Consider the following 25,811-nt stretch of genomic DNA (forward strand, 5'->3'; position numbering starts at 1 on the left):
AAGCCCCCAAGGGCGACCCTGCAGCGAGATTCCGTCCAGCTGGGCCTCCGGTCTGCAGGGTACATGGTGCTCTGTGGGCCCAAACCCCTGAAGAGCCCCTTTCCAATCTGCAATGGGCCTGGCCGGGACCACACACTCCCAGTTCATACCTGAACGCAGTAGGGGGACACCTGCAGCCCCTGGGCGCCCCGGCAGGGGCCTTGTTCCAGGCCGAGGCACCCGGCAGACCCTCTGCCCCCATCTCCTGCCTGCTCAGGCTCCCGGGCGGGGCCCTTCTGTCTCCCGGCTGTGTGTCTCCCTTGATGGTGCTCCTCTCCCCGCTTAGTGCTTCCGGCGGGACCCCAGCCCAGTCCTTGGTCCTCTGTCCCACCCACACTCGCCTACCTGGAGCCCCTCATCTGGTGGCTTAAGGGCCCCCGGCGTGGCAGTTCCCAGCCCTGAGGTCCTGTGAGCAGCAGGAGCCTGGGCCCCCTTGGTGCTATTTGTGGATGTGGGTGTCGGCCTCCAGCTGCTCACTGGCCACACGGGACTCCAGGCCCTCTGGGCTGGTGGCACTGAGGGTCTTGGGAGCCTGAGTCCTGGCTCGCCCCAGAAGGGAAGACACCTGCCCATCAGGGGAGCCCTTGCTGGGCCTTACGGTAGCGAGAACAGAGCTGCTCCAGAGGCGAGTGTGGCAATGTCAGGGTCTACTTGTCACGGCAGCAAGAGTGAGGCTGATCCACACGCCATCCTCACGGCCCACCCGCGGGTAACTACAGGCTCCATTGAGAAATACACACAGAGCCCACTGCCCACACCACCCTGGCCACGGTCACTCTCGCCTGGGTAACCACCACAGCCCCATGGTTGGTCTCTCCACCTCTACCCTCTGAAGGTCCTTCCTCAACTTGGTGTCTGGAGGGCTCCCTCTCGGAACCCTCCCAGGGCTTTCCTCTCACACAGGGTGATGCTGGGGGCCTCACGGACTCTGGCTCCCACTGTCCCTCTGACCTAAGACCCCCAGGTCCTGCCCCTCCTGATGCAGCCACGTGGCCCCCCTGCCTCCTCAGCCACCATGCCCTGGGGCCTTTGTGCCTCCAGCCCTCAGCCTGGCACGCCATTCCCTAGACATCCAGCTGCGAGGCAGACTATCTCCTCCTTCGATGCTTTCTGCAAATGTCGCATCCCGAGGTTGTCTTCACCTGCCCTGTTTGATATGTCACTCACCCTCGCCAACATCCTGTGTCCCCCGGACCAGATCTTTTCCCCAAAGCACTCCCCGTCCCCTAATACACTATGACATCCACGTGTGTATGCGTTTATTATGCGCAAACAGAGCATGGGTGCTAAGATCCAGAGCAGGGGAGCTCCGAGAGGCGAGTGCAGGCAGCACAGGCTGCCCCACTGGGCATCTGCCAGTCAGCAGCGGGACTGAGAGGGCACCGGGCGGCCTCCTGCTGTCCAGGGCCTGTCCGGGAGGAGGGGCTTTGGCTGCAGCTGCAATGGGCTACCCAGTGGGAGTAAGAACAGCAGAGAACCCGACCCGGCCTCACCAACTGGAGGCTGCCCTCACAGTCAGTGCAGAGCCCAGCATCAGCCCCTCTCCTCCCTGCCAGCCAGAGCCACAGTGAGCCCACCAGACAGGGGGCTGGCAAAAGTCAGTCCCAGGCCCAGATCCAGCCCAACACCGGCCAAACCTGGTTTTGAACTGTCCAGGACAGCTTTCGCACTGTGCTCAGAGGCCTTAGAAAGTTTGAAAATAAAGAAGGGGCCGGGTACGGTGGCTCACACCTGTAATCCCAGCACTTTGGGAGGCTGAGGCAGGCGGATCACCTGAGGTCAGGAGTTCAAGACCAGCCTGGCCAATATGGTGAAACCCTGTCTCTGCAGAACGCACATTATTTTTAAATATGTAAAGCATTTACCAAAATTGTCCAAACGCTGGGCCCTAAAGTGAGATGCAATCAAGTTAAAGGACTGAAATAATACGGAACATTCTCTGACCATACAGAAGCTAAGTTAGAAATTTAAAAGAGAAACAAAGCAGCGCAGTTCTAAACAGCCTATGGTTCAAAGGGACCATCCTGCAAATTTGAAAATGGTTTGCACCAAAGAAGAATGAAAATACAACACGTCAACTTGTGGCTGCCGCTCAAACGGTGCCTTGGGGGAAACTCACAGTCTTCGATGCACAGACTCCAAAGGAAAAGGGCCTGGGAATCCATGTTCTAAGTATCCTTCCCAAGAAGTCAGAAAAAGAACAAAAAAGGAAGCTCGCAGGAGGGGCAGAAATAAAGGTGCGCATTGTGAAATATTAAGTTTCCCGCTTTCTTTCCGTCTCCCCTGCTGGAACATAAACCCCTCGAGGGGTTGGGTGTGGTAACCTGGAGTCCCAGCTACTTGGGAGGCTGAGGCAGGAGAATTGCTGTACCCCAAATTCTAGGCCTGGCACTGACAGATGCCTTAGATGATTTGGTTGATGATGTGAACTGTCTCAAAGACGCAGGCTCCGCCAGGGAAAGAATGGAGCCCATGAGGGCGGCGAGCCAGATCGGGTGGAATGAAACCCAGGCAGAGTCCATTTGTGTTTCTAGGGTCTGGGCCCCACCCCGAAGCCCTTCCCCCACCCCCAACAGCCCATCAACCTAGACAGGGAAGTGACCCAGCTGGGGGAAGGGAGTCCAGCTTTCTCAATGGTGAGACTCGGGGTGCCCCCCACCGTGACTCAGAGACCCCTCCAAACCCCTGGGGACCTCCACAGTGTCTTGCTGGGTGAAGCCCTCCTCTGTGTTGCCGTCTGTTGGGCACTAGAGCTACCTGGAGCAGAAGGAGCTGGAAGGCTCAGGGCAACAGGTTTGACCTGGGGCCTTTCCCGGAAGGCTGGGGCCTAATAGCTGCCCCTGGAGCACAGAGCCGCCCCCTGCCCACCGCACTCCCAGCCTCCCGCACTCCACTCCCCACAGGGAAGAGAAATGCCATCTAAGCCCCCTTCCCCAGGCACCCTGTCCAGGTGAAGCCGCCCGGCAGACAGGCCCTCTCCTCAATGTTCCAGCCTCTCAGGAAAATGCTTCTCAGCAGCACAACACTTGAGGCCACGCAGCTGGAGGGCAGCACTGAGACAGGAATGATACTCGGTACCAGTCCATTCATCTAAAATCTGAATTAGAAACCAACAGGCTGGGTATGGTGGTTCACACCTGTAATTCAACTTTGGGAGGCCAGGGTGGGGTGACCACTTGAATGATCACTTGCTGATCACTCAAACCAGGAGTTGGAAACCAATCTGGTCAACACAGTGAGACTGTCTACAAAAGTAAAATAAAAGTAGCTGGGCATGGTCTCCCACTACCAGGTAGTCCCCACTACCTGGGAGGCTGAGGCGGGGGGAATCACTTGAGGCTAGGAGTTCGAGGCTGCAGTGAGCTATAAATGCGCCACTATACTCCAGCTTGGGCAACAGAGCAAGACCTTGTCTCAAAAAATAAAGATTAGGCCGGGCGCGGTGGTTCATGCCTGTAATCCCAGCACTTTGGGAGGCCGAGGTGGGTGGATCACGAAGTCAAGAGATCAAGACCAGCCTGGCCAACATGGTGAAATCCCATCTCTACTAAAAATACAAAAATTAGCCGTCTTGGTGGCACACACCTGTAATCCCAGCTACTTGGGAGGCTGAGGCAGGAGAATCACTTGAATCCAGGAGGCGGAGGTTTCAGTGAGCCAAGATCATGCCACTGCACTCCAGCCTGGGCAACAGAGACTCTGTCTCAAAATAAATAAATTAATTAAATTAAATTAAAATTTAAAAATTAAGACAATAAAAAACAAAATCCAAGAGATGCAACGATCCAGAGGTGGCCCCAAATGCAAAAGGCCCTCCGCACGTCCTTGTGAACAAATGGACTCAGGAATGAAGGAGAAACGAACGAGCAAATGAAAAACCCATAAGACAGGGGCTGGGAAGCCAGGGATGCCCCCAGCCGAAGGTCACACCCGTTTCTCTCTCCTTTTCTGGCCATGAGGAGTGTCCCAGGCCTCTTCTCACTATCTCTGTGGAGGTCACCCTGTGCATCCTGCTGGAGACCTTGTAAACAAACTTAGTTTAGTAATTCGCAGCCGTTTCACTGATAAAAACACCTTTTCTGCGGCCAGGGCGCCCGAACATGTGCCCCAGCAGAAAGCTCGGTTTCCCCACGTGGCCCCGCGCTGCTCCTGGGAGCCGGCTCCTGGGGGCTTCAGCTGCGGTGACGGAGGTGTGGGGCCCCCAGTACCTGAGATCTACAGCCGCCCACTCTCAGAGCCTGCCTGGCCAGCTGAGCTCACATTTGGGTGACGTTCTGGAGTTAAAGCCCAGCTGAGTGGCTCAGCTCTCAGCACCCTGCAGCCAGTGTCCCCATCGTCCCTGGGGGCCACTGCCCCCACACAGGCTTTGGTGAGGCCCCCAGAGCTTTGTCCTCAGCATGGGGCCTGGCCAACAGCAACTCATCGTAAGGGATGCAGCTGTCATCCTCGGCTCCTGCCCGCAGCCTCACCAGGAAGTACCTGGGTCTCACCCTGGCCCAGGAGCAGGCCCTGGGAGTGGGGTGGCCGCTGAGCTGAGCCTGAGTGTCCAAGACAAGCAAGGCTCACAGTGACCTAGGGGACAGTGGAAGCCGCCCCTCCCACCCCGCTAGGCACTGTCCCTGCTGTGCATTTCACCTTCACACAGGCCTGGCCCTGTCTGCAAAAGGGGGAAGGCCCAGCAGTGGTTCTGCGTGACCAACCACGACCCGGGGGACCACACTGCCCTGTCCTGTGCCCTAGATACCCAGCCCAGTGCCACACACAGCTCCAGCCCGAGCCTCCAGCTCTGATTCCAACATCTTGGGGCCCTTTGGGGCCTCCCCCCATGCCCCAGGTCCTCAAGCATGATTTGCACAGTCCCCTGAAGCCACATTTGCCTGGGCCCTGTCCGTTAGGGGCGTTCTCCTAGCCTCACCCCCGAGGTCCTCAGCTCCTCCTGGCTTGGGGCCCTAGTCTAGGCCTGGACCTGGGAACCTCGGGGGTGGTGAGCGAGAGGGACTCAGTGGCCTGCAGCCCCTGCCAGGCGGGGGACCCACACCAGAGGCAGGACAAGGCCCATCTCACACACATCCCTGGTCACCAAAGCCAGCACGGGGACCAGGGACGATGCCACCTGGAAGGATAAAGACATAAAGACAAGGACACGCCTTGTGTCCAGGGCAGTGGCTTGGCCAGCAGGATGGTGCTGGGCACAAGGACCTGAGCCTGGCCAGCCCCTCCTGGGGGAAGGCAAGCCCCAGGCAGGGTCTCGGAGCAGGCCTGGGCAGCTAGCAGCACCTCTGTTCCACAGGGGGCCTCCCAGGACCCCAGGCATGGGCCCAGCAGCCGCTGCGGCCAGGGAGGTCCTAGCCATGCTGCAGGTGGGAAGACAGGCTCAGGGACGATGGGTCGACCCGGCGCAGATGCTGGGACAGTGTGGCATGGCAGCCCGAGCAACCCCAAAGCCCGGTCCCAGGACAGTGCGGCCTGCTCGGGGACCCTTGTCTCCCACCAAGCGTTCAGGCGTGACTTCAGACCTCCCATCCCAGTGAGTGGGCGTCCAGCACTCACTTCCTGCTCAGTGTAGACAGAGGTGGAGGGAGGGCTGCCCCCCGAGGATTCAGGGCAGGTTCTGAGCTGACCGGGCCAAGCTGACCTGGGCTGAGCACCAGGCTGGGTGTGAACAGATACCCTGGGCCAGTGGGGGACCTGGTACCCTCTCCTGCCCTCCCCTGCCTGGGACCTTCCCCAGTGCCTCCTTCCTCAAGGGTGGGCCCTGTCCATCCCCATTTCTTGAGAGCTCCAGGCTGTCACACATAGCAGGGAGGGCAGGGCTTCCTGTCCCTCTGGAGTCTCCCAGCCGTAGGGGCACACTGGCGGCCGTGGGCTTCGAGCACCTGCAGGGCCGGGGCGGGGCCCTTGGAGCTCCTCCCAGGGGGTGAGTTCTGCTGAGCTCCTCCCGCGCCTGGTCAGGAATGGGGTGGGGAACTCCCTGCGCTTGGGACCGGAGCCCGAGTCTCAGGGCCCAGGGCAAGGCAGGGAACAGGAACTTGGGGGTTGGGTTGAACGCTGGGGGCTGCGGGCTGAGTGCAGGGGGGCTGCGGGCTGAGCGCAGGGGGGCTGCGGGCTGAGCGCAGGGGGGCTGCGGGCTGAGCGCTGGGGGCTGCTGGCTGAGCGCAGGGGGGCTGCGGGCTGAGCGCAGGGGGGCTGCTGGCTGAGCGCAGGGGGGCTGCTGGCTGAGCGCAGGGGGGCTGCGGGCTGAGCGCAGGGGGGCTGCGGGCTGAGCGCAGGGGGGCTGCTGGCTGAGCGCAGGGGGGCTGCTGGCTGAGCGCAGGGGGGCTGCTGGCTGAGCGCTGGGGGGCTGCTGGCTGAGCGCTGGGGGGCTGCTGGCTGAGCGCTGGGGGCTGCGGGCTGAGCGCAGGGGGGCTGCTGGCTGAGCGCTGGGGGGCTGCTGGCTGAGCGCTGGGGGGCTGCTGGCTGAGCGCTGGGGGGCTGCTGGCTGAGCGCTGGGGGCTGCGGGCTGAGTGCAGGGGGGCTGCTGGCTGAGTGCTGGGGGCTGCGGGCTGAGCGCAGGGGGGCTGCTGGCTGAGCGCTGGGGGGCTGCTGGCTGAGCGCAGGGGGGCTGCTGGCTGAGTGCTGGCGGGCTGCTGGCTGAGTGCTGGGGGCTGCTAGCTGGGGGGCTGATGGCCAAGCTTCATGATTCCCTGGTCAGCCTGCACGGGCTGGAGAGGGGAGTGGGAGGAAGAAAGCCAAACCCACGCCTGGCTGCCCTGCGGGTCTAGGGCGGCCTCTAGCCCAGGAGAGAAGACAAGGCAGTCACTCAAGGCACTGAAAACGACGGCCTCCTTTACTGTTAAAATGCAGCCACAGGTGCTCAGCCATGTGCATCTCAACCACCGGCCTCTGCAGGGGGCAGGTGGGCATCCCCGTGGGCCTCCGGGCCATGTCCAGCCTCTGTCCTCTGCCTTCCGTTCTTCGGCAGTGTTCCCAGCATCCTGGTTACTTGGTACTCAGCGTGGGCCGCCTGTGCTGCTCCAGCAGCTCCTCCAGGTGGTCGGCCCGCTTCACCGCAGCCTGCAACACACCCGCAGGGTCAGGCCTGCTCCCAGCCCTGAGGTCCCGCAGGGCTGACCACGGGTACTCACCTCGTGCTGTGTCCGGAGGCTGCTCACAGCCTCCTCCTTCCTCGCGAGGGCCGTCTTCACCCTGTGTGTGGTGGGTGGTGGGCTTCAGCGTGGCCCCCGCCCCATGGCCCCAGACTGGCCTGCAGCGCACAGGGTGCCCGGGGCAGCCGCCTGGTCAGCCTGGTCCCAGCCCTGCTGACCTGTGGCTGGCCAGGCAGCTGTCCAGGGAACCCACCTGCTGTTGAGTCAGGACCCAACACAGGCCCCTGGAGTGTGACCCTGGCCACACCTGGAGAGGTCTGGTACCCAAAATGGGGTGGGAAGCCTCGCCCACACCCGCCTCTCAGCCCGTGGCAGCAGGCGGCACAGGAAGGACGTAGGACCCCCGTGGAGGGAGTTCACTAGGAATCTTACAGCACCTGGCTCTTTCAGCGTCTGTCCACCCAGCCCAGGGTCCCGGGAGCTGCCTCCCTGGAGAACTCGCCAGGCCCAGACACGGTCCACTCAGGTGCCCCAACAGGGATGGCCAACACCCTGGACTAAGCGCCAAGGAGGAAAACAGGTCCAGGTCTCCAAGGCCCCAAAGCCTCTACCTACAGGGCCCTGGCTCTGCATCTCCTGGCCTTCCTCAGCCACAGCCTCCTGGGGCTTGGAGCTGCAGAGGCCCTGCCTGCTCCCCTGCCCCGCCTCCATCTCCAGCCCTGCAGCCCCCGACACTCACCTCCGGTGCACCTCCTCCAGCTCCAGCTGCTGGCGGGCCTGCAGCGCAGCCAGCTCGGCCTTGGCCTGCCGCGTCTCCTCCTCAGAGGCTGCCAGCCGGTCCTCGAACTCCTGGCGGATCACCTGGGCCAGGTTGCTACGCTCGCTAGAAAGCTGCTCGTTCATCTGGGTGGGCACAAGAGGCAGTGAGCCGGCTGCCAGCAAGTGGCTGCATGCATGTAGGAGGGGCCTGGGGGTGCCCACTGCCCACCTGATACCTGCCCACTCACGGCCTGCGTGTCCTCCAGCGCCCGCTCCTTCTGCCGCACAAGGCCCTGCAGACGCAGATTCTCACCCTCGGCCTCCCCAAGCTGGCCCTTCAGCTCCGAGCATCGCTCGTGAAGCTTCCGCTCCGACTGCTCCAGCTCGGAGAGCTCTGCCTCGTACTTGTCCCGTAAGCGCTTGATGCTGGCGTTTTGGGGAGGGCAGGGTCACTGCAGCCCAGTCACACATGGGTCCTTGCACCTCGGCTCCCGGGCCTCCCCAGCTGGCGACCCAGCCGTGTCCCACTCGTGGCGGGTGACCCAGCCGTGCCCCACCCGTGGCGGGTGACCCAGCCGTGCCCCACTCGTGGCGGGTGACCCAGCCGTGTCCCACTTGTGGCGGGGCCTCACCGACTCTCAGCAGCCTTCTCACTCTCCTCCTTGGCCAGCGCCATGTCGGCCTCCAGCCGGTGAATGACCAGCTCAATCTCCTTGTCCCGGCCTTTCCGGATTTCTTCCCTCAGCTCCTGTTCCCGGTTCAGCAGCCACGCCTCCTGGGGGGACACACGCTGCCTAGGGGGTTGCCACCCAGAGCTGGCCCGCGGGGCCAGGGCCAGCCTCAGGGGGTCCTGGGGGGCTCCAGGTTCTGAGCCACAGTGGAGCAAGGGGCCTTGCCCCTCTCCAGGCCCCCGTCCTGGGGTGTGCTACGTCCTGTCGTCAGGACCCAGTGTGGGCACAGGCGTACCAGAGATCGTCACAATGCACAGCCCAGGGTCCCCTCCCTCAGAGACCCACAGCCCATGATGGCCTGAGGTCACCATCTGCTACCAGATGGGCTGGGAAAGTCGGACTTGCCATGTTGCTGAGGGCGGGGCCTGGGCTCCCAAGCCCAGGCAGCGAGATCCTACCCTGGCAGCCTCTGGAAACTCCCATCGAGTTTCATGTGCCCAGCCCTGGGTCCCACAGGCCTGCGTCGGGAGCATGCGCCTGGGCCCGGAGGCGTCCACTGCCACAGCCTGCCTGGCTGCTGGGTGACATCCCAGCCCACCAGGGTGTGAAACCAGGTGACGGGCATGGTCAGCCTGGGCTGTGGCCTCACGGCGGGCATGAGTGGTGAGAATGTGTGTGTGGGACTGTCACCGAGGCCAAGTCCACCCCTGCAGAAGGCCCCAGAGACTAAGGGGGGACCCTGTTGTGCGTGTGCCCCTTTGTACATCTGAGTGTCAGTGGGCTGGCCATGGGGCGCACAGGTGGAGCAGCCCCTAGCGAGGGGGGCAAGACCTGTTCTGGGACCACAGAGGATGCGCCCCAGGCACCCTTGATCCTTCCAGAGCCCACACAAAATGTGGGCTGAAAGCAACATACTAGCGTCAGCTCAGACGACAACCCCAAGTAGCCACATGTGACTCCCAGAAACGAGACCCCGGGATGCCACGGCAGCAGGGCCCACCCGGGGCAGCCCCCAACCCCTGCCCAGCTGGGCGCCCAGGCCCCCACCTCCTTCCTGGCACAGCCGGCCTCCCACGCCTGCCTCTCCAGCTCCAGCTGCTGCTTCAGGGCCTTCAGCTCCATCTGGGGGTGGACATTAAAAGGCTAGTCAGTCCCACCCTGCCCAGACCCCCGGCCAGGCCCAGCACAGCCTCCCGGGCCCTAGACCTGGTGCCGGCGCTCCTGCTCCTCCCTGCCCTTCTCAAACTCCGCCCTCAGGGCTCGGGTCAGCGCAGAGCTGCTCTCCTCCAGCTGCTGCCTCAGCTCCTCCAGCTCCGCCCGCTGCCTGTGGCCAGGGAGGAGTCAACAGGTGAGCAGTCATAGAGGAAAGAGTCAGGGATGGGAGAGGTCAGCAGGTGAGGGGTCAGGTGGGAAGGGTCCCTGGGAGAGGGCGTGGTGCCCCCGGGCAGCACCTGGCTGCCTGCTGGCCCAGTCGCTCCCTCTCCTCGGCCACCTCGCTGTACAGCCGCTGCCGTTGCTGCTGCAGCGCCCACTGCTCCTGCTCCAGGTGCTGCTGGAACCTGCGGGATGGTCAGGACTCACTTTCAGGGTGTAGGGATGGGCAGTCCCAGGACTCACCCACCGAAGGGGCACAGGCCAACCACCGACCTGATTCAGAGCTCGAGAGCAGCCCCCTGGGGCCCTGTCTGGAACCGGTCCCTCCCCCTCGGCAGCTGAGGCCCCTCAAAGCCACCGCCCCGCCCGGGGGGCAGGCAGGGCCACGAGGACCTTGCCCACCAGCCAAGCTCCGTAATTCCCTGAGCTCCAGGCCCTCGTGGTGCTTTGGGAAGTGGCTGTGGAGCCGCGTCTGGGCTCCCTTTTCCCTCAGCCTTTGTGCCAGCCTCACCCTGTTCAGCGTTGCCCCATGAGTATGGAGGGCGGGAGGCAGGTGCCTGGTGGGGCCTTATCCACCTCCCCTGCCTCTGGCCTGAGGGTGCCAGGTGCCTGGCTCCGTGACCTGAGTAAGCTCGTGCCAGGGCCTCGTCCTGACCCCACCTTCGGGGAGAGACTGGGGGACCAGCCAAGCTGCATCTGGGGGGGAACAGCCGTGACATGCAGCAGGGCAGACAGGAGTAGGTGGGCTTCCAGGCTCTGTCCTGGTGGCGCAGACAGTGTGGGAGGGGCTGCCACTGGTTCCTGTGGCCCACAGATCCTGACCACCACTGGGCACGTCCCCGGTCCCCAGGACTCAGGATGCAAGAGCAGGAGTCACCCCTCAGACCCCAGGCCAAAGGACTGAATGAGAGAGACCGTCCCTGGGCCCCAAGGTCAGAGCTGGAGCGGCCTTGAGGCCACCTCTCTACAGGTCAGCTGCTCTGGGGCCAGTTCTGAAAGAGTGGACGTCTGGTGGGGGTTCCGAGCCCTAACGCTGGGAAAACACCCGTGCAGAACCTGCAGACCTCGGCGGGCATGGACTGCAGACACAAGCCCGAGGACACTGGCCTGGCTGAGGAGGCTGGGCCCCTCCAGGGCCAAGTGCCCTGCATCCTCCCTGGATGCTGCACCAAGACCCTCGCCCACCTCTACATGGAAAACCCACTCTGACCTTCAAGGATTCCCTGACTCCCCACGCTGAAGGTCCTGGGCCCACCAGCCTGGGGCCACCACCCACCGCTGCCGAGCACGCTCGCGCTCCTGCTGGCCCAGCGCCTCCTTCTCCCGCTCCAGCTGCTCCCGCAGCTCCTCAGCCTGGCGCAGGCAGCGCTGCGAGGCCCGCTCGTCCGACTGCAGCAGCTCCGCCTCATGAAGGCTCTTGAGCCTCCGCACCTCCTGCTTGTGCCTGGCAATCAGCTTCTGGATCTCGGGCTCCAGGCCTGGGGGCAGAGCACTGGCTAGGGCCATGTCCAGCTGGGTGGGCCCGGGAAGCCTAACCCTGGCACAAGGCTGGCCTGTCTCAGGGCCAGAGGGGACCCCGCCCACCCAAGGCCTCCTTGGATCCAACCTGAAGCACAGCTGAATCTGACGCCCAGGAAGTGGGGAAGAGGTCCCCACAGGGCCACGGCGCCTCCCCCAGCCTGTGAGGCTCAGGACTCCCCGAGACTCTTGGTGCTCCCACTGACGGCTCCCAGGCACCCTGACAGCAGGTGTCCAGAGCAAGAAGACCAGGCCTCAGGGAGCCCTGCACACCACCCAAGGGTCCGAGGCCCCTTGAGACCCCAACACCCTCCAGCCTCCTGCCCCATCTCCCTGCCTGCACCTGCCTCTTCCCGTGGCTCACTCTGCTTCCTGTGGCAGGGTCCACGTGCCACAGTCGTCCACAAACTCCCGATCTCCCCTAGCCCAACCCTGAGGAAGTGAGGCACTGAGCCCCCTCGTTTCAGTCCACTGCCTGGGTGCTGGGGGCCGGGCCAGGCTCCTGTGTGGAGCCCACCTGCCCCTAGGATCACAGCAGAGGCCGCAGGGGAGGCCGTGACAGGGGCGGTTGGGGCATGAGTGTTCACCTCTGCCCAGGAAGGTCTCAGACTACACGAATGCCTGAAATTATGGCCCTCTCAAAAGAAGCCCCGGCCGCAGCGCCCACCCCACACCTGGCCGGCTCACGGGAGGGGATGGCCCACCTCGGACAGTGACCTCCTTGATCTTCTTGGTTTTCTCACTGATCCACTTCTCCCGGCGGACTTTCTCAGTGGCACTCATTAGTTCTTTGAGTTTTTTAATCTCCTGTGAGCAGGAGAACAGGTCAGGAAGAAATGATGAGAAGACACCCCCATCCCTTTGCCACAGGGCCGGGCTTCCAAGTCCACCAGCACAAGGCTGGGGCTCGTGGGTGGGTGTGCTGCCCCGAGACATACACGCCGGCTCCAGAGAGCCATGGCTGCCCTCCCCAGCGCCGGGGGCCAGGCTGGAGGCCCAGGTCCACCCAGTCACACACCTTAGTGGCCTGAGAAATGGGAGGGCAGCCATAGGCCTGCAGAAGCCCTGCCCCAGAGAGGAGCGCTACTGCCTGTCGGGATGGCCCCAGAGCCTGCATTCTTCCACGTGACTGGCAGTCCTCAACTCCAGCTGTCAGCCACGGTCACGTGCAGGGATTTTAAAATGCCAGTGCCAAGCCCCACTCCAGAGCCTGGGCTCGGGACCATCACTGCCCAAGCTGGTAGGAAGCATAGCCAGGGAGGCTGAGGCCCCCAGGGAGCCCCACACAGTGCTCCACCAACACCTGGTCAGCAGAGAGAGCAGGTCCCGTGGCCCAAGGACCTGGCAGTGGGGCAGGCCAGGCAGAGACTCCTGGGTCCACGGCGACCGTGCTGTGGCCGGGCAGGGACTGTGCGTCCACATCTGTGACAGCAGGCCCACGGCCCCGCCCCAGAGCCTGGCAGCTAGAGAGGCAGGAGTGGACTAGCTCGGTGCCATGGTGCTCCCCCAGACAGCCCCACCCACTGCTGTGGCCCTGACACTCTGAGGCAGGAATGAGGACTCCGAGTCCGACCCTGTTCTGGGGGCTGTGCCGGCTGAGCCTGGCCTGTGAGCCCGGCCTGGGACGCTGTGCAGTGGGGAGTGAAGCCTCACCAGCTCGTGCTGCGCCTGCACCTGGGCCACACGCTCAGTGCATCTCTGGTCCTCCTGCTTCAGCTCGGCCACCACAGCCTCGCACTTTTCACTCAGGACCTTCTTGTCTTCGATCAGCTGTGTTGGGGACCAGAGGTGAGGTGGCTGCACCAAGGCCCCAGCCCAGCAGGACCCCTGATGGAGGAGACCCTCCCAGCCTCCAAGGGAGGCTAAGAGCAGCCCTCTCCTGGGGCTGCCCCTCCTAGGTTTGTGGATGGACCCTGGGGCCAGCGGGAGGGCATGTCTGCAAACACAGGCCCAGGCCTGCATCTGCCGTCCTGTTCTCAGCTGGGGGACCCAGAAAATGTCAGAGAAGCCCCAGCCCACCCCCTGCAGTGATGTCAGGGTCTTCCTAGGATGAGGGTAGCTTTGTCGTGCCCATCACCCAGCCCCGGAGGAGGCCCACTGTCTGCCAAAGGGTGTTAGCACCACACCAGCCTCACTGCAGGCCCCAGGCCAGACCCCAGGTCAGGACACACCTGTGATGACCACCAAGCAGCCCCTGGAGGCCCCTATTCTCACGGACCCCAGATCTAGAGTTCTCTCCAGAATAGGATCCGGCCAGGGCTGCGACTGAGCCGAGGGGCCGGCGGGACACCCCTACTACCCTCGCTCGGGGCAGCTCTGGGTAAAGACAGGAGTGTCCTCTCCAGGGCACGGACGGCTGGGAACGGCACGGGAAAGGCTTGGAACGCATCCAGCAGATGCCTGTGTGACCCCCAACACAGGAAGAAGCTCACCGGCAAAGGGAAGCCCCTGACTCTGGAAGTCTCCATGAGCCACGAGCTGGGTCTGGGCCTCTGCGGTCCCCAGGCCGCTCACCTGGTCGATGAAGGCCAAGTGCCGCTGGATGGTGGCCTCGTAGTGCTCCCTCTGCCGCTGCAGCTGCCGGCTCAGTGCCTTCTCTGTCTCCTTGACCCGCCGGACCGTGAGGTCTCGCTGCTGCGCCTGCCGGGTGTGGGCAGAGGAGGGAGGCGCTGGGACCAGTGGGCCCGGCCTCGGCAGGTAGGAGGCTAGGAGGGCCTAGGATTAGCAGTGCCCGCAGCGTTACCAGCGCTCTCTGTAGCAGCAGCATGGCCTGCTTCTTCTCCTCCACCTCCAGCTTCAGCCGCATCACTGACGTGCTCGCCTCGGACCCCAGCTCCAGGGGCCCGGGCCCCGCCTCCAGCACCCACCCCTGCAGACACAGCCGAGCGTCAGGCAGCAGTGGCAGAGGACAGGGAGGCAGCCAAGGACCTGACTCGATGGCCCTGCAGTCCTGCCCTCCGGGGACAGAGGGGCTGCTGCACATGGGAGCCCGTGGAAAGCCGGAGGGCAGGTGGCAGGCAGCCTGGCAGAGGCCGTTTTCATTACTCAGTACAGGAAATGGGGGCCGTGGCCTCAAGAATATAAAACAAACCATTTAAAAAGTTCTATGCTTCCCAGCTTCCTGCCCTGTGACAATGAGTTCACGTCACTGCTCCATTTAGCCTGGCTGCTGGTGTTCACCAAGGACAAACCAATGGGTGGCCCAGAGGACACAAGGCTCCAGAGGCCTGAACTATCCACACATACAGGCTAGTGGAGGCAGCTCAGGGCAGCGGGGAGGTGGGTGCAGTTGGGGAATGTGGGCCCTGCCACCTCCACCCTGGGAGAGTCCCGTGGTGGGGGCTGTGCAACTGGGTGGGTACATGGTACAGGACCACCTCCTGCTGGGGACCAGGTCGGGGCTGGCGAGGGACCTCCTCCCCCTGGGGGCCAGGTGGTAGCGGGCAAGGGGTGACCTCCTGCTGGGGGTCCGGCTGGTCCTGCCCAGACTTCTCCATCTCGTCCAAGAAGCTCATGATGCTTTGTAGCTTGGCCTCCGAGAGCAGCGTCCCATCCTCAGGGGGTTCGGGGAACGCACTGAGTTTTCCAAATTTCTCCAGGTTGTCAGCTGTCAGAGAGCTGGCATCGTCCTCCTGTGGGACAGGAGACCAGCATCAGGGGCTGTCAGGGCAGCCTGAGGACTGGGAGTCCCCAGGGACAGAGGTGGCAGCTGAGGCTGGGCTCTGGGAGGGAGGGTCGCGACCAAAGCAAGAAGGAGCCCGTGGCACCCCCATTTTCCCAACCCCTACAGCCACCGCATGCTCTGTGTGGATGGCACGGGTGGACAGACTGGGCAGGGCGGGGCGCACACTGTGGTCACCTCGCTGGCCCAGGCGTATCTGCCCCTGTGATGGGCCCTGGGGCGGGGCAGCGGCTCCGGCTCCTTCTCCAGCAGCTGCAGCGTGTGCAGCAGCTCCTCCAGGGGCCCCCTGGATTTGGTGCTGCCCCTGCTCGGGGCCACCGTCTCCAGGTTGTCCCCAGCTGCATCCTGGGCGAGAACGTCCTGCAAAAGAGCAGGCAGACAGATGCAGCAAGGCGCAGAGCCCTGAAGGTGCCACAGGAGCTCCCCAGTCCTGACATTCAGCCTCTGGAAGGTGAGGCCAGGGCTCAGACCTTCCCACCCAGTCTCTGCAGCTACTCAAACCCAGAGCAGCTCCAGCCACCAGGGACTCCTCCCAGCACCCCACTCCTGGAAAACAGGCTGTGCAGCCACCTGGCCCCACCACGGAGCAGCCTGGGAGCCTTGGCTGTCACGTCACCCCTCGGAGCCGGAAGCTCCTCTTCTGTGGATGAGGATGCAGGGCCCCCGACCCCAGGACATCTGTAAAAACCCAACAGGTCCACCCCAGCGAAGGCTCCCCTCGGGGCAGCCAGCACCATGCATCAGAACAAGAAGATCTCCTGGGTGGCCTCTCCGGGCACGAGTGGCCCCTAGAGCAGAGGAGCGGCTGGGACATCTCAGCTCGGGACACCCCTGGCACAGATGCAGCCCTTAAAGCCAAAACCACAAGGGAGGGAAGGACAGCTGCACCCAGACCTGCGTCTTGTCCTCTGGAGGCTGCTGTGGTTCTGGGGACGAGCTGGAGGTGGGCAGGCAGCAGTCTCCAGGGCCTGCAGCAGGGAGGCCGGCACCTGCACAGCAGAACACAGCATCATCCCACAGAGAACATCCCGGGGTGGGCAGCGACTCTGGAGGCACCCCTGGGAAGGAGCCAGGCATAGGGGAGGCGGAGGCGACCCCAGAAGCAGAGGAGCTGCCGGGGATCCATGGCCTTTTGGGTGTGGAGCTGTGGAGGATGAGTGCCACCCCACCCTTCCACCCTTCCAGGCCTTCTGCTCTGTAGGGCCCCTACGTCCAGGACCACTTGTTTGTCAAGGTCTCGGCACTCTCGTCAGGTCAGCTGGGGGCCAAGGCCCCTAACTCCGAGGACTGGGGCTGCCAACACGGGCAGCAGCACAGGAGGCTGAGGGGAGGTCCACAGGGGCTGCACCTCCTTCCTGGCTGCAGCCCAGCCCACCTCCACGGGCACAGAGCCACTCTCACCAGTGTTGATGGCCTTGAGGGCCTGATGAGCAGTGTCGCCTGGCGTGGGGGACAGCTCCTGAGCAGGCCGCCGTGTCCCTGGCGCTCTGGTCTCCCCGGGATTCTCAGGCGGCCCACGCTCAGCTGTGATCGCCTTCTGGGCTCTCAGGGCTCGTTTCTGTTGCAGCTCCTGCAGTGGGAGCGTCGCTGAGCACTGCCCCTGGGAGAGGACGACCCCAGGTTCCCCAGCCAAGCTGCCCTGAGGCTCGATGTCCTGGGGCTTCACTAAGCACTGCCCCCGGGAGAGGACGACCCCAGGCTCCCCAGCCAAGCTGCTCTGAGGCTCGATGTCCTGGGACCTCACTAAGCGCTGCCCCCGGGAGAGGACGACCCCAGGCTCCCCAGCCACGCTGCCCTGAGGCTCAGTGTCCCGGGGCCCAGGGAGCCCTAGCATCGGCCCCATGGTCAGGCCTGGGCCATGGTACTGCTCAGAGGTCCCTGCGCAGTCAGCCCGGGCACCTGAATGGCCGCTCGCCTGGCTTGGCGTGCCTTCTCTTCCCGGGCCTTCCTCCTGGCTGCCTCTTTCTGCTGGTGCAGGTCCAGGAGGGTCCCCTCGCCTGGCCGCTGCCGCTGCTCCTGCCAAAGAAGCTGGTGCCATGTGGTGTATACATCGGGAAGACGGAATCTAGACCCAGACCGGAAGCTTCCCCACAACGCCCCAGAGTCCCCTAGAGTTCGCGGAATCTCAGGGCCAGCAGGGAAGGTGAAACCCCACCAGGACCTTGAACCTGCCATTTCTCTGCTCTACCGAGGAGGAGCCCTGCGTCACAGGTGGCCAACAGTTCCAGCACGGGGGAGACAGCTCATGCCCACGGAGTGTGCTCCGGAGACCCTCCAGCCTGGGACGGACCCAGCAGGCATTTCCCGACACCCAGACCCTGACGACTGCCAGTGAGGACCACCCTGCCCGTCCGCAGGGACCCAGCGTCAAGAAGGATGCTGCACCCAGAGACAGGACCCACGGGCAATCCTAGGCTTTGATTCCACCTGTCCCAGAAACTCAGAGCCCTGGGATTCTGGGCCAGACCCCCTGGGGGAGCATGGAGTGACTGAGGCACCCACACTGACCTCCCGCTTGGCCTGCAGCAGGTGCTCCAGGCGGGCAGCTCCCACTTGGCGCCGCTGCACCTGGCGGCGGTACCAGCGCTGGATGGTGACAGCGGCCTGGTTCACCTGGTGGATAAACCTGCCCAGAGAGAAGGGCTCAGGGCCAAGACCAGGCCAGCGCCCTGGCAGGAGCCAGCTGGTTGCTGGTGGAAGGTCCAGCTGGGGAAGAGAGAGGCCTGCGGCTGCACACAAGTAGCTCTTTTCACATGGCAGGACCAGCCCGCCTGGACCAGCTCCACGAAAACCCAAAACCTTCCCCCTGGGAAGGTGTCCAGGGGAGAGGAAACGTCTATCCACGCAGGCCTGTGTGGCCTTATTTACAATCGCCAGGAAGTGGGAACGGTTCAGATGCCCATGACCTGGCTACGGTGTGAACACTGGATGGCAGGACCCTGCCCACAGGCAACAGGCCCGGGACTCAGGCCAGTGCAGGCCACAAGCCGTGGCTCCACAGAGGGTGGTCAGAACAGGCAGGGCTATGAGGGAACAGACTGGTGGCTGCTGGCATCAGGGCCAGGAAGGAGCTCGAGGGAAGCCTGGAGGTGCTGGGCCATTTCCTTATCTTGGTCCGCTGTGTCCACAGACAGCACTATACACCCTGGTGGAAGCTCATGGAACTGCACACTTACAATGGGCACCTTTTATTGTATACAAATTATGCTGAATGAAACTGATTAAACAAACAAACAAAAAATGCTTCGCCTTGGCTCTCGGGACCATGTGTGGATCCTCTCAGCAAAGGCATTAACAGAGAACCCAGAACGTGTGAGCCCTAGCTCGGGGGCGGTCTGCCCCAGGCAGAAGTAGGGGGCTTTGAAGAGCCACAGGCATCTGGTCCCCCTTCCCTCATGCTACCCACTGCGTCTACAGGCCTGGTCTCCCTAGACCTAACTGGGTGGCAGGGTAGGTGATGGCTTTGCCAGGGGGAGGCTCCGAAAGTCCAGGCAGGGAGGTACCCCCGCGACTCTCCTGACCAGGAACAACCATCATGGTCACAGGAGGCTCTGCCCACAGCCCCTCCAGCTCTCCAGGGGTAAGTGGCAGGGACACAGCCCCCAACAGTCAGCGTCACAGGAGGCTCCGCCCACACCCCCTCCAGATCCCCAGGGGCAAGGGGCAGGGACACAGCCCCCAACAGTCAGCGTCACAGGAGGCTCTGCCACAGCCCCTTGAGCTCTGGGTGTTGTTGGCTTTTTTCAGTTCTGTATCTTCTTTGCCTTTAATATTGTTTTAAGTAACAGTTTTACTGAGGTACAATTTCCATACTACAAAATCTACTCATTTTCAGTGTACAAGTCAATGATTTTTAGCAAATCTAGAGTTGTGTGACCATCAGCACAGTGCAGTTCTGGAATGTTCCACTGCCCCTGGAGGAGCCCTCTCTGCCACCCCTACATCTGCCTTCTACTTACTCTGATGAACTTGCCTTTGCTTGGTGTTTTATGTAAACAAAATCATGCCACATGGAGTCTGCTCAGTCTCAACATTTTAAAACAACTATTGAATGCAAATTTCTATCCTCGGAGGTGTGAGCCCCCAAGACCCCGACGCCTGCCCACCCCTGTGTTCTGGCCTCAGGCTCCCCACCGCCCCAAGAACGGTCACCTCTCAGCCTCCTCCTCTGTCACCTCCTTCCGCCTGGGCAGGCCCGTGGTGCCCCCAGCGTTGTTCCGGGCCGAGTGGCTGGCACTGGAGACATTCTTTGGTGGCTTCCCGAAGCCACTGCTCTCGCTGCCCTCACAGGTGGCTGCCTTGATGATGTTGCTGACAGGAAAGAAGCAAACGGCCTCGTCTCACCACCCAGGGGAACGGCTCTGCCCACAGGCCGCAGGTGCCTGCTCCCGGCAGTCCCAGGACTGAGCCTGGAAGGAGTGCTGGCAGGCCGGCCGCCAGGGCAGAGGGGGACAGCGGCAGGTGTGAGGCCAGCTCTCCCGTGCCACATCCTGGCCTCTGGACCACCTGTGCCCTGACAAGGTCCCACTCACTGGTACCCAGGATAACGAGCTCTTTGCATTTAAAAAGTTCTCACTAAAGTTACATTGGGAGGCTGGGTGTGGTGGCCCACACCTGTAATCCCAGCACTCTGGGAGGCCAAGGCAGGCAGATCACCTGAGGTCAGAAGTTCGAGACCAGCCTGGCCAACATGGTGAAAACCTGTCTCTACTAAAAATACAAAAAAATTAGCCGGGCATGGTGGCGGGCAACTGTACTCCCAGCTACTCAGGAGGCTGAGGCAGGAGAATCGCTTGAACCTGGGAGGCGGAATTTGCAGTCAGCCAAGATCACGCCATTGCATTCCAGCCTGGGCAACAAGAATGAAACTCCGTCTCAAAAAAAAAAAAATTCCATTGAGGAAGTTCCCAAAAGTCACAGGAGTCCAGAGCCTGAGGGACACTTGAGAGACCCCAAGACCATCCCCAATCCCAGCAAGACCGTGCGGTGGTGGACTTGGGGGCTCCTCTGCTCCGCTCAGCCCACCACCGCTGTGACGCCTTCTGGGCTCTGGACAATCCCTGGCTTCCTCCTGCAGGCCCCACCCCACGGTGAGCCCCAGACCTCCCTGTGCCGCCACATCTGGGTTGTTTTCTGTCTATGGGAAGCTGCCGACCCAAGGACAGCAGAGGGTGGCGGACTCGGACGGGGGCCCGGCTCGCGGCTGCTCCACGCGGTTTTATGTGCACTGACCACGTGCCCTGGCCGAAGTCGGACCCCGTGTGCACTGACCGCATGCCCTGGCCGAGGTCAGACCCCATGTGCACTGACCGCGTGCCCTGGCTGAGGTTGGACCCCGTGTGCACTGACCGCGTGCCCTGGCTAAGGTCGGACCCCACAGCCCCGTGGCCTCCCCGGAAGACCTTACTTGAGGGAGGGGGCAGTCTGGTTGGAGCTCTTGAGCGGGGGTGCCCTCTCCGAGGGGGTGTAGCGGTTGTGCACCATGGTGGTGACGCAGTTGCCCATGGCTCCCTTGTTGCTCCTGCCAGGCCGGAAGAGAGACAGGAATGGTCAGGCCTCCAGAGGGGACGCCTGAGATCTCAGAGCCACACTCGCAACACGGGCTGGGCGGGGACAGAGGCCTTCAGTGCTTGCCACGTTCTGGCAGCAGCGTCGTCCGGTGTCCCCAGGCCCCTTCCACAGCCTGCGCCCTGATGATGGGGTCCTTCCCAGGATAGGAAAGCTCAACCTAGGGGCTCCCGCGGGGCAGGGGATAGAATCAAGGCGTGAACGCCGGATGTGCCCAAGACAGGGGGAGCCGCTCAGGCCAGCAGCGCACAATCAGCTTCCAGAGCAGACTCACAGAAGCGAAGCCCCATCCCACACAATGGATGGAAGCCACGCTCTCTGCCTCTGCCCCTCCACAGACCCACAGGAACAAGCGGGGACAGGATCGATACCGAAGCTGACAGGAGGGACGGGGAGACTGCAGGAAACGGGCATCTGCAGACCCGGAGGATTAGAAACAGAAGGGCCAGCAGAGAGCAACTGGGACGCAAGGGAGGGTCTAGGCATTGTGGGGAGGGAGGGCGAGCAGCTGGCAGGTCCCATACCCCCAGGGAGGCACGCGGTTCTCCCACAGGCATGGACAGGCTCTGAGGCAAAGGGGACAATCTGGCTGCTTGGCAAAGCCCCTTCCTCACTTGAGCTGCTAGCATCCACCCTGCCCTCCCCAACTGGCCCTGCGGGTAGGACAGAAGTCGGTGATTCACCCAGGACAGACGCCGCCACCCCTCCCCAGCAGTGCAACGGGGCAGCCAGGACTCGAACCCTGGGGCGGGCTGGGGCTTTGTCTCTGGAGAGACTCAGCCTGCGAGAAGAGTCCCACAGACACTAGTAGGTAGGGATACCCGACAATGCCCTGCTCTCTGCACAAGTGCCCCAGAGAGGTGAAGCCACCAGGCGACCGGCTTCCAGCTAACTCCCAGGACCTCCCTTTTAACAAGAACCACCAAGACATCTGGACAAAGACCAACACGTCAGAGGCCCAAAACCAAACCAACAGAACGTGATGGGAATGAGGGCAAGCAGAGAGCAGAGCACTGCACGAAACCTGTGCTTGGCACCAGCCTGTACCCGGCACCAGCCCGCACCTGCACTGGCTCGCACTGGGCACCAGCCCACGCCCGGCACCAGCCTGGCCTGCACCTGGCACCAGCCTGCACTCACAAATGTTCAACAGCTGGTTCTCAGAGTGGGGCTCATTTGCCAACTTGGGTGGTGTGAATATTCCTACCAGGACTGAGTCTGAGCTGCTCCGGAATGAGCAGCATGTCATGTATTCATAAATGTTTTCAAGAAGACTAGATGGCCGGGGTGGTGGCTCACGCCTGTAATCCCAGCACTTTGGGAGGCCGAGGGGGGCAGATCATGAGGTCAGGAGTTCAAGACCATCCTGGCCAACATTGTAAAACCCCTTCTCTACTAAAAATACAAAAATTAGTGGGTGTGGTGGCGCACGCCTGTAGTCCCAGCTACCCAGGAGGTTGAGGTAGGAGAATTGCTGGAACCCAGGAAGCGGAGGTTGCAGTGAGCCGAGATCACATGCCACTGCACTCCAGCTTGGGCGACAGAGCGAGACTTCGTCTCAAAAACAAAAAACAGCCGGCCGGGCGCGGTGGCTCAAGCCTGTAATCCCAGCACTTTGGGAGGCCGAGGTGGGCGGATCACGAGGTCAGGAGATCGAGACCATCCTGGCTGACACGGCAAAACCCCGTCTCTACTAAAAAATACAAAAAACTAGCCGGGCGAGGTGGCGGGCGCCTGTAGTCCCAGCTACTGGGGAGGCTGAGGCAGGAGAATGGCGTGAACCCGGGAGGCGGAGCTTGCAGTGAGCTGAGATCCGGCCACTGCACTCCAGCCTGGGCGACAGAGCGAGACTCCGTCTCAAAAAAAAAAAAAAAGAAAAAAAAAAAAAAAAAAAACCAAACAAAAAACAAACAAAAACACCAGAAGAAATAGCTTGAAAAGACGCTGCTCCTGGGGAGCAGGAGCCACGAGTGGGAGGGGCAGCGGGGGGAGTGGAGGGGCAGTGGGGGGGCGTGGGAGGGGCAGTGCGTGGGGTAGGAGGGGCAGCGGGGGTGGGTGGGAGGGGCAGCGGGGGTGGGTGGGAGGGGCAGCGGGGGTGGGTGGGGCTGCGGGTGGGGTAGGAGGGGCAGCGCGGGTGGGTGGGAGGGGCAGCGCGGGTGGGTGGGAGGGGCAGCGGGGGTGGGTGGGAGGGGCAGCGGGTGGGGTAGGAGGGGCAGCGGGTGGGGTAGGAGGGGCAGCGGGGGTGGGTGGGAGGGGCAGTGGGGGTGGGTGGGAGGGGCAGTGGGGGTGGGTGGGAGGGGCATGGGTGGGAGGGGCAGTGGGTGGGGTGGGAGGGGCAGTGGGTGGGGTGGGGGGGGCAGCGGGGGTGGGGGGGGGGCAGCGGGGGTGGGGTGGGAGGGGCAGTGGGTGGGGTAGGACGGGCGGTGGGGGTAGGGGCAGGAGTGGCGGGGGGTGGGTAGGAGAGGCAGCAGTGTTGGGGAAGGAGGGGCACCACATTTGAAGCCTATGGTGCTGTTTGACATTTTCACTGTGTATGCACATGTAACTCTGATAATACTAAGGTAAATTTTCGGGCCAGGTGTGGGGGCTCACACCTGTAATCCCAGGGCTTTGGGGAAGGCCAAGGAGGGAGGATTGCTTGAGCCCAGGAGTTTGAGACCAGCCTGGGCAACACAGTGAGACTTCATCTCTACAACAAATTTTAAAATTAGCTAGGAGTGGTGGTGTGCACCTGTGGTCCCAGCTACTCCAAAGGCTTGAGCCCAGGAGGTAGAGGCTGCAGTGAGCTATGATCGTGGACGCCAGTCAGGGTGACAGATGAGAACCTGTCTCTAACTTAAAAATAAATTAAAAAGCGCCGGGCACGGTGGCTCACGCCTGTAATCCCAGCACTTTGGGAGGCCGAGGCGGGCGGATCACAAGGTCAGGAGATCGAGACCACGGTGAAACCCCGTCTCTACTAAAAATACAAAAAATTAGCCGGGCGCGGTGGCGGGCGCCTGTAGTCCCAGCTACTCAGGAGGCTGAGGCAGGAGAATGGCGTAAACCCAGGAGGCGGAGCTTGCAGTGAGCTGAGATCGCGCCACTGCACTCCAGCCTGGGCGACAGAGCGAGACTCCGTCTCAAAAAACAAAACAAAACAAAACAAAAAAATAAATTAATTAATTAAAAAGCAAGAATTGGGCTGGGTGCGACGCCTGTAATCCCAGCACTTTGGGAGGCCAAGGCGGGTGGATCATGAGGTCAGGAGATCAAGACCATCCCAGGGAAAATGGTGAAACCCTGTCTCTACTAAAAAAAATACAAAAATTAGTTGGGCGTGGTGGCACGTGCCTATAATCTCAGCTACCGGGAGGCTGAGGCTGGAGAATCGCTTGAACCAGAGAGTCAGACGTTGCAGTGAGCCAAGATTGCGCCACTGCACTCCAGCCCGGTGACAGAGCAAGACTTCGTCTCAAAAAAAAAAGAAAAAAAAAAAAGGCAAGAATTCTTCCTGTGCCAACCCTGGTGAATAACCACTGTCTCTCCCCTGAGACTATTCCTTTGGCAAAGACTCTAAATGCCAGAGGAAAAATGTGTCCCCAATCCCTTCCACTCATGGGTCCTCTGAGGCCTAGCCCAAGGAGCCCACACTCTCCTTCAAGGCTCAGAGGCAGCTGCCTGGAGTCCATTTATTTTGGGGCTTCCCTAGGCCCCCTACAAACCTCCTCGGCCAAGGTCCCTCCCCAGACCCCACCCTCTCAGCCCCATGTGAGCCTCCCCATGGCCTGAAACGCTGTAAGAGCAAAGCCTGGGCCGAGAGCCCCTTATATGCAAGATGCCACCTGGCAGCCTCCTGCCTGTGCCCTTGGGAATGAAAGCCATTCTTTCACTCACTCACTCATTCATTCATTCATTCCAAAGCACACTGAACCAGCCATAAACAAGACAAAGACACACAGTCTCTACTCGAGGAGCCTCCCATCGGTGCACGTCGTGGGCACCTGCACAGGTCGTACCTGTTGTTAGCAGTGAAGTTGGGGGCCAGGGCCACGGTGCATTCTTTCCTCCGCGGGCCCGCCGGTGAGTCAAGGGCACTGGAACTCCGGGCATTGGGTGGCAAGGTGAAGCTCCGGGGCTGGTCATCCTGTCAGACAGCTCAGCCCGTGACACCACCCGCACACACCCAGCCACCCCGTCCCTTCCTTGCCTCTCCCACAAATGGGAGGAGCCCCTGACTTCCCACACAGGCAGGTGGATATCCCAGGGTCTGCCATGTGAGATGTAAGCTCGACACCCTCCCTGCAGTGCCCTTTTGGAAAGGCAGTGAGAACAAATTAGGAACCAGGCCATAATCCCATCGCAGAGACCAGGACGCGCGGCCGCACGCACCACCTTACCAGGACGTTCCAGGTGGCTCCCTTCTCGCTGGGCGCTGTGCTCAGGCTGGCCGGCCTCTTTTTCCCACTGGGACTACCCTCGAAGAGTGTCAGGAAGTCCGTGGGCTCCGCTGGTCTGCGTCAGAGAGAAGGCGGCACACAAGGAAAGTCACCAGCCAGGAAGCCGATGCTAGGCACACAGACCAGGCAGGTCCCGCGAGGACAGAGGGGCTGAGGGACTAGCAGCAACTCTGTTTCCAGGCCCAAAGCCCTGATCTGAACACCGTGCCTGGCCAGGGTTCCTCAGTGGAGCTGGGTGTTTCTGTCAGAAGCCCCTGGGAGCTTCATCAGTCACACTGATCACAGCTTCTGGAGACAAAGGACTTACTTGTTTTTTCTTTTTTCTTTTTTTTTTTTTTTAAATGTTAGTAGAGACAGGGTTTTGTCTATGTTGCGCAGGCTGGTCTCGAACTCCTGGGCTCAAGAGATCCTCTCACATGGGCCACCCAGAGTGCTGGGATTGCAGGTGTGAGCCTGTGCACCCAGCTGCCCACCGAGGGCCTTAAATACCGTGGCTGCCTCTGCTGCCACCCTCTTCCCTGTGAACAAGGAGCCACACACGCTGCTGCTCAGAGCAGAAGGGGAAGCACAGCTGCAAGGCATGGGCTGGTGGCCCATCCCCACTGCCACCCTGCCCCGGGGAGGCCACAGCTGCACCAAACACAACTCATCAGTTGGGATCAAAACCGTGGCCTGG

The 25,811-nt window shown here is 62.1% G+C and overlaps 1 protein-coding gene across 25 annotated transcripts in view; it reads right to left on the reverse strand.

The window, feature by feature from the left end:
• Positions 1–6,844: 6,844 nt before the first annotated feature.
• The window catches only part of CEP131 (centrosomal protein 131), a 38,630-nt gene continuing 19,663 nt past the window's right edge, over positions 6,845–25,811 (reverse strand). For 2 of the 25 annotated variants that reach the window (XM_077973224.1, XM_028836915.2), the window contains exons 4-26: positions 25,076–25,190; positions 24,695–24,822; positions 20,536–20,649; positions 19,281–19,439; positions 17,637–17,754; positions 17,028–17,144; positions 16,530–16,698; positions 16,023–16,117; positions 15,306–15,488; positions 14,902–15,078; positions 14,190–14,315; positions 13,961–14,086; positions 13,100–13,216; positions 12,151–12,253; positions 11,205–11,406; positions 10,006–10,113; positions 9,761–9,878; positions 9,602–9,676; positions 8,516–8,655; positions 8,132–8,309; positions 7,864–8,027; positions 7,164–7,224; positions 6,845–7,092 (exon numbers count right to left, since the gene is read on the reverse strand). In XM_077973224.1, coding sequence (XP_077829350.1) covers positions 7,018–7,092; positions 7,164–7,224; positions 7,864–8,027; positions 8,132–8,309; positions 8,516–8,655; positions 9,602–9,676; positions 9,761–9,878; positions 10,006–10,113; positions 11,205–11,406; positions 12,151–12,253; positions 13,100–13,216; positions 13,961–14,086; positions 14,190–14,315; positions 14,902–15,078; positions 15,306–15,488; positions 16,023–16,117; positions 16,530–16,698; positions 17,028–17,144; positions 17,637–17,754; positions 19,281–19,439; positions 20,536–20,649; positions 24,695–24,822; positions 25,076–25,190 — 2,968 coding nt within the window. In that variant the 3' untranslated portion in view covers positions 6,845–7,017. Of the gene's footprint in view, positions 7,093–7,163; positions 7,225–7,863; positions 8,028–8,119; positions 8,336–8,469; positions 8,659–9,601; positions 9,677–9,760; positions 9,879–10,005; positions 10,114–11,204; positions 11,407–12,150; positions 12,254–13,099; positions 13,244–13,921; positions 14,087–14,189; positions 14,316–14,901; positions 15,079–15,296; positions 15,489–16,022; positions 16,118–16,529; positions 16,699–17,027; positions 17,145–17,636; positions 17,755–19,280; positions 19,440–20,535; positions 20,650–24,694; positions 24,823–25,075; positions 25,191–25,811 lie in introns of those variants that run through there. The other 23 variants (XM_028836909.2, XM_028836908.2, XM_077973227.1 and 20 more) reach the window with 22 other exon arrangements.

Source organism: Macaca mulatta, chromosome 16 (genome assembly GCF_049350105.2).
Source record: "Macaca mulatta isolate MMU2019108-1 chromosome 16, T2T-MMU8v2.0, whole genome shotgun sequence".
In the NCBI taxonomy this organism is placed as follows: domain Eukaryota; kingdom Metazoa; phylum Chordata; class Mammalia; order Primates; family Cercopithecidae; genus Macaca; species Macaca mulatta.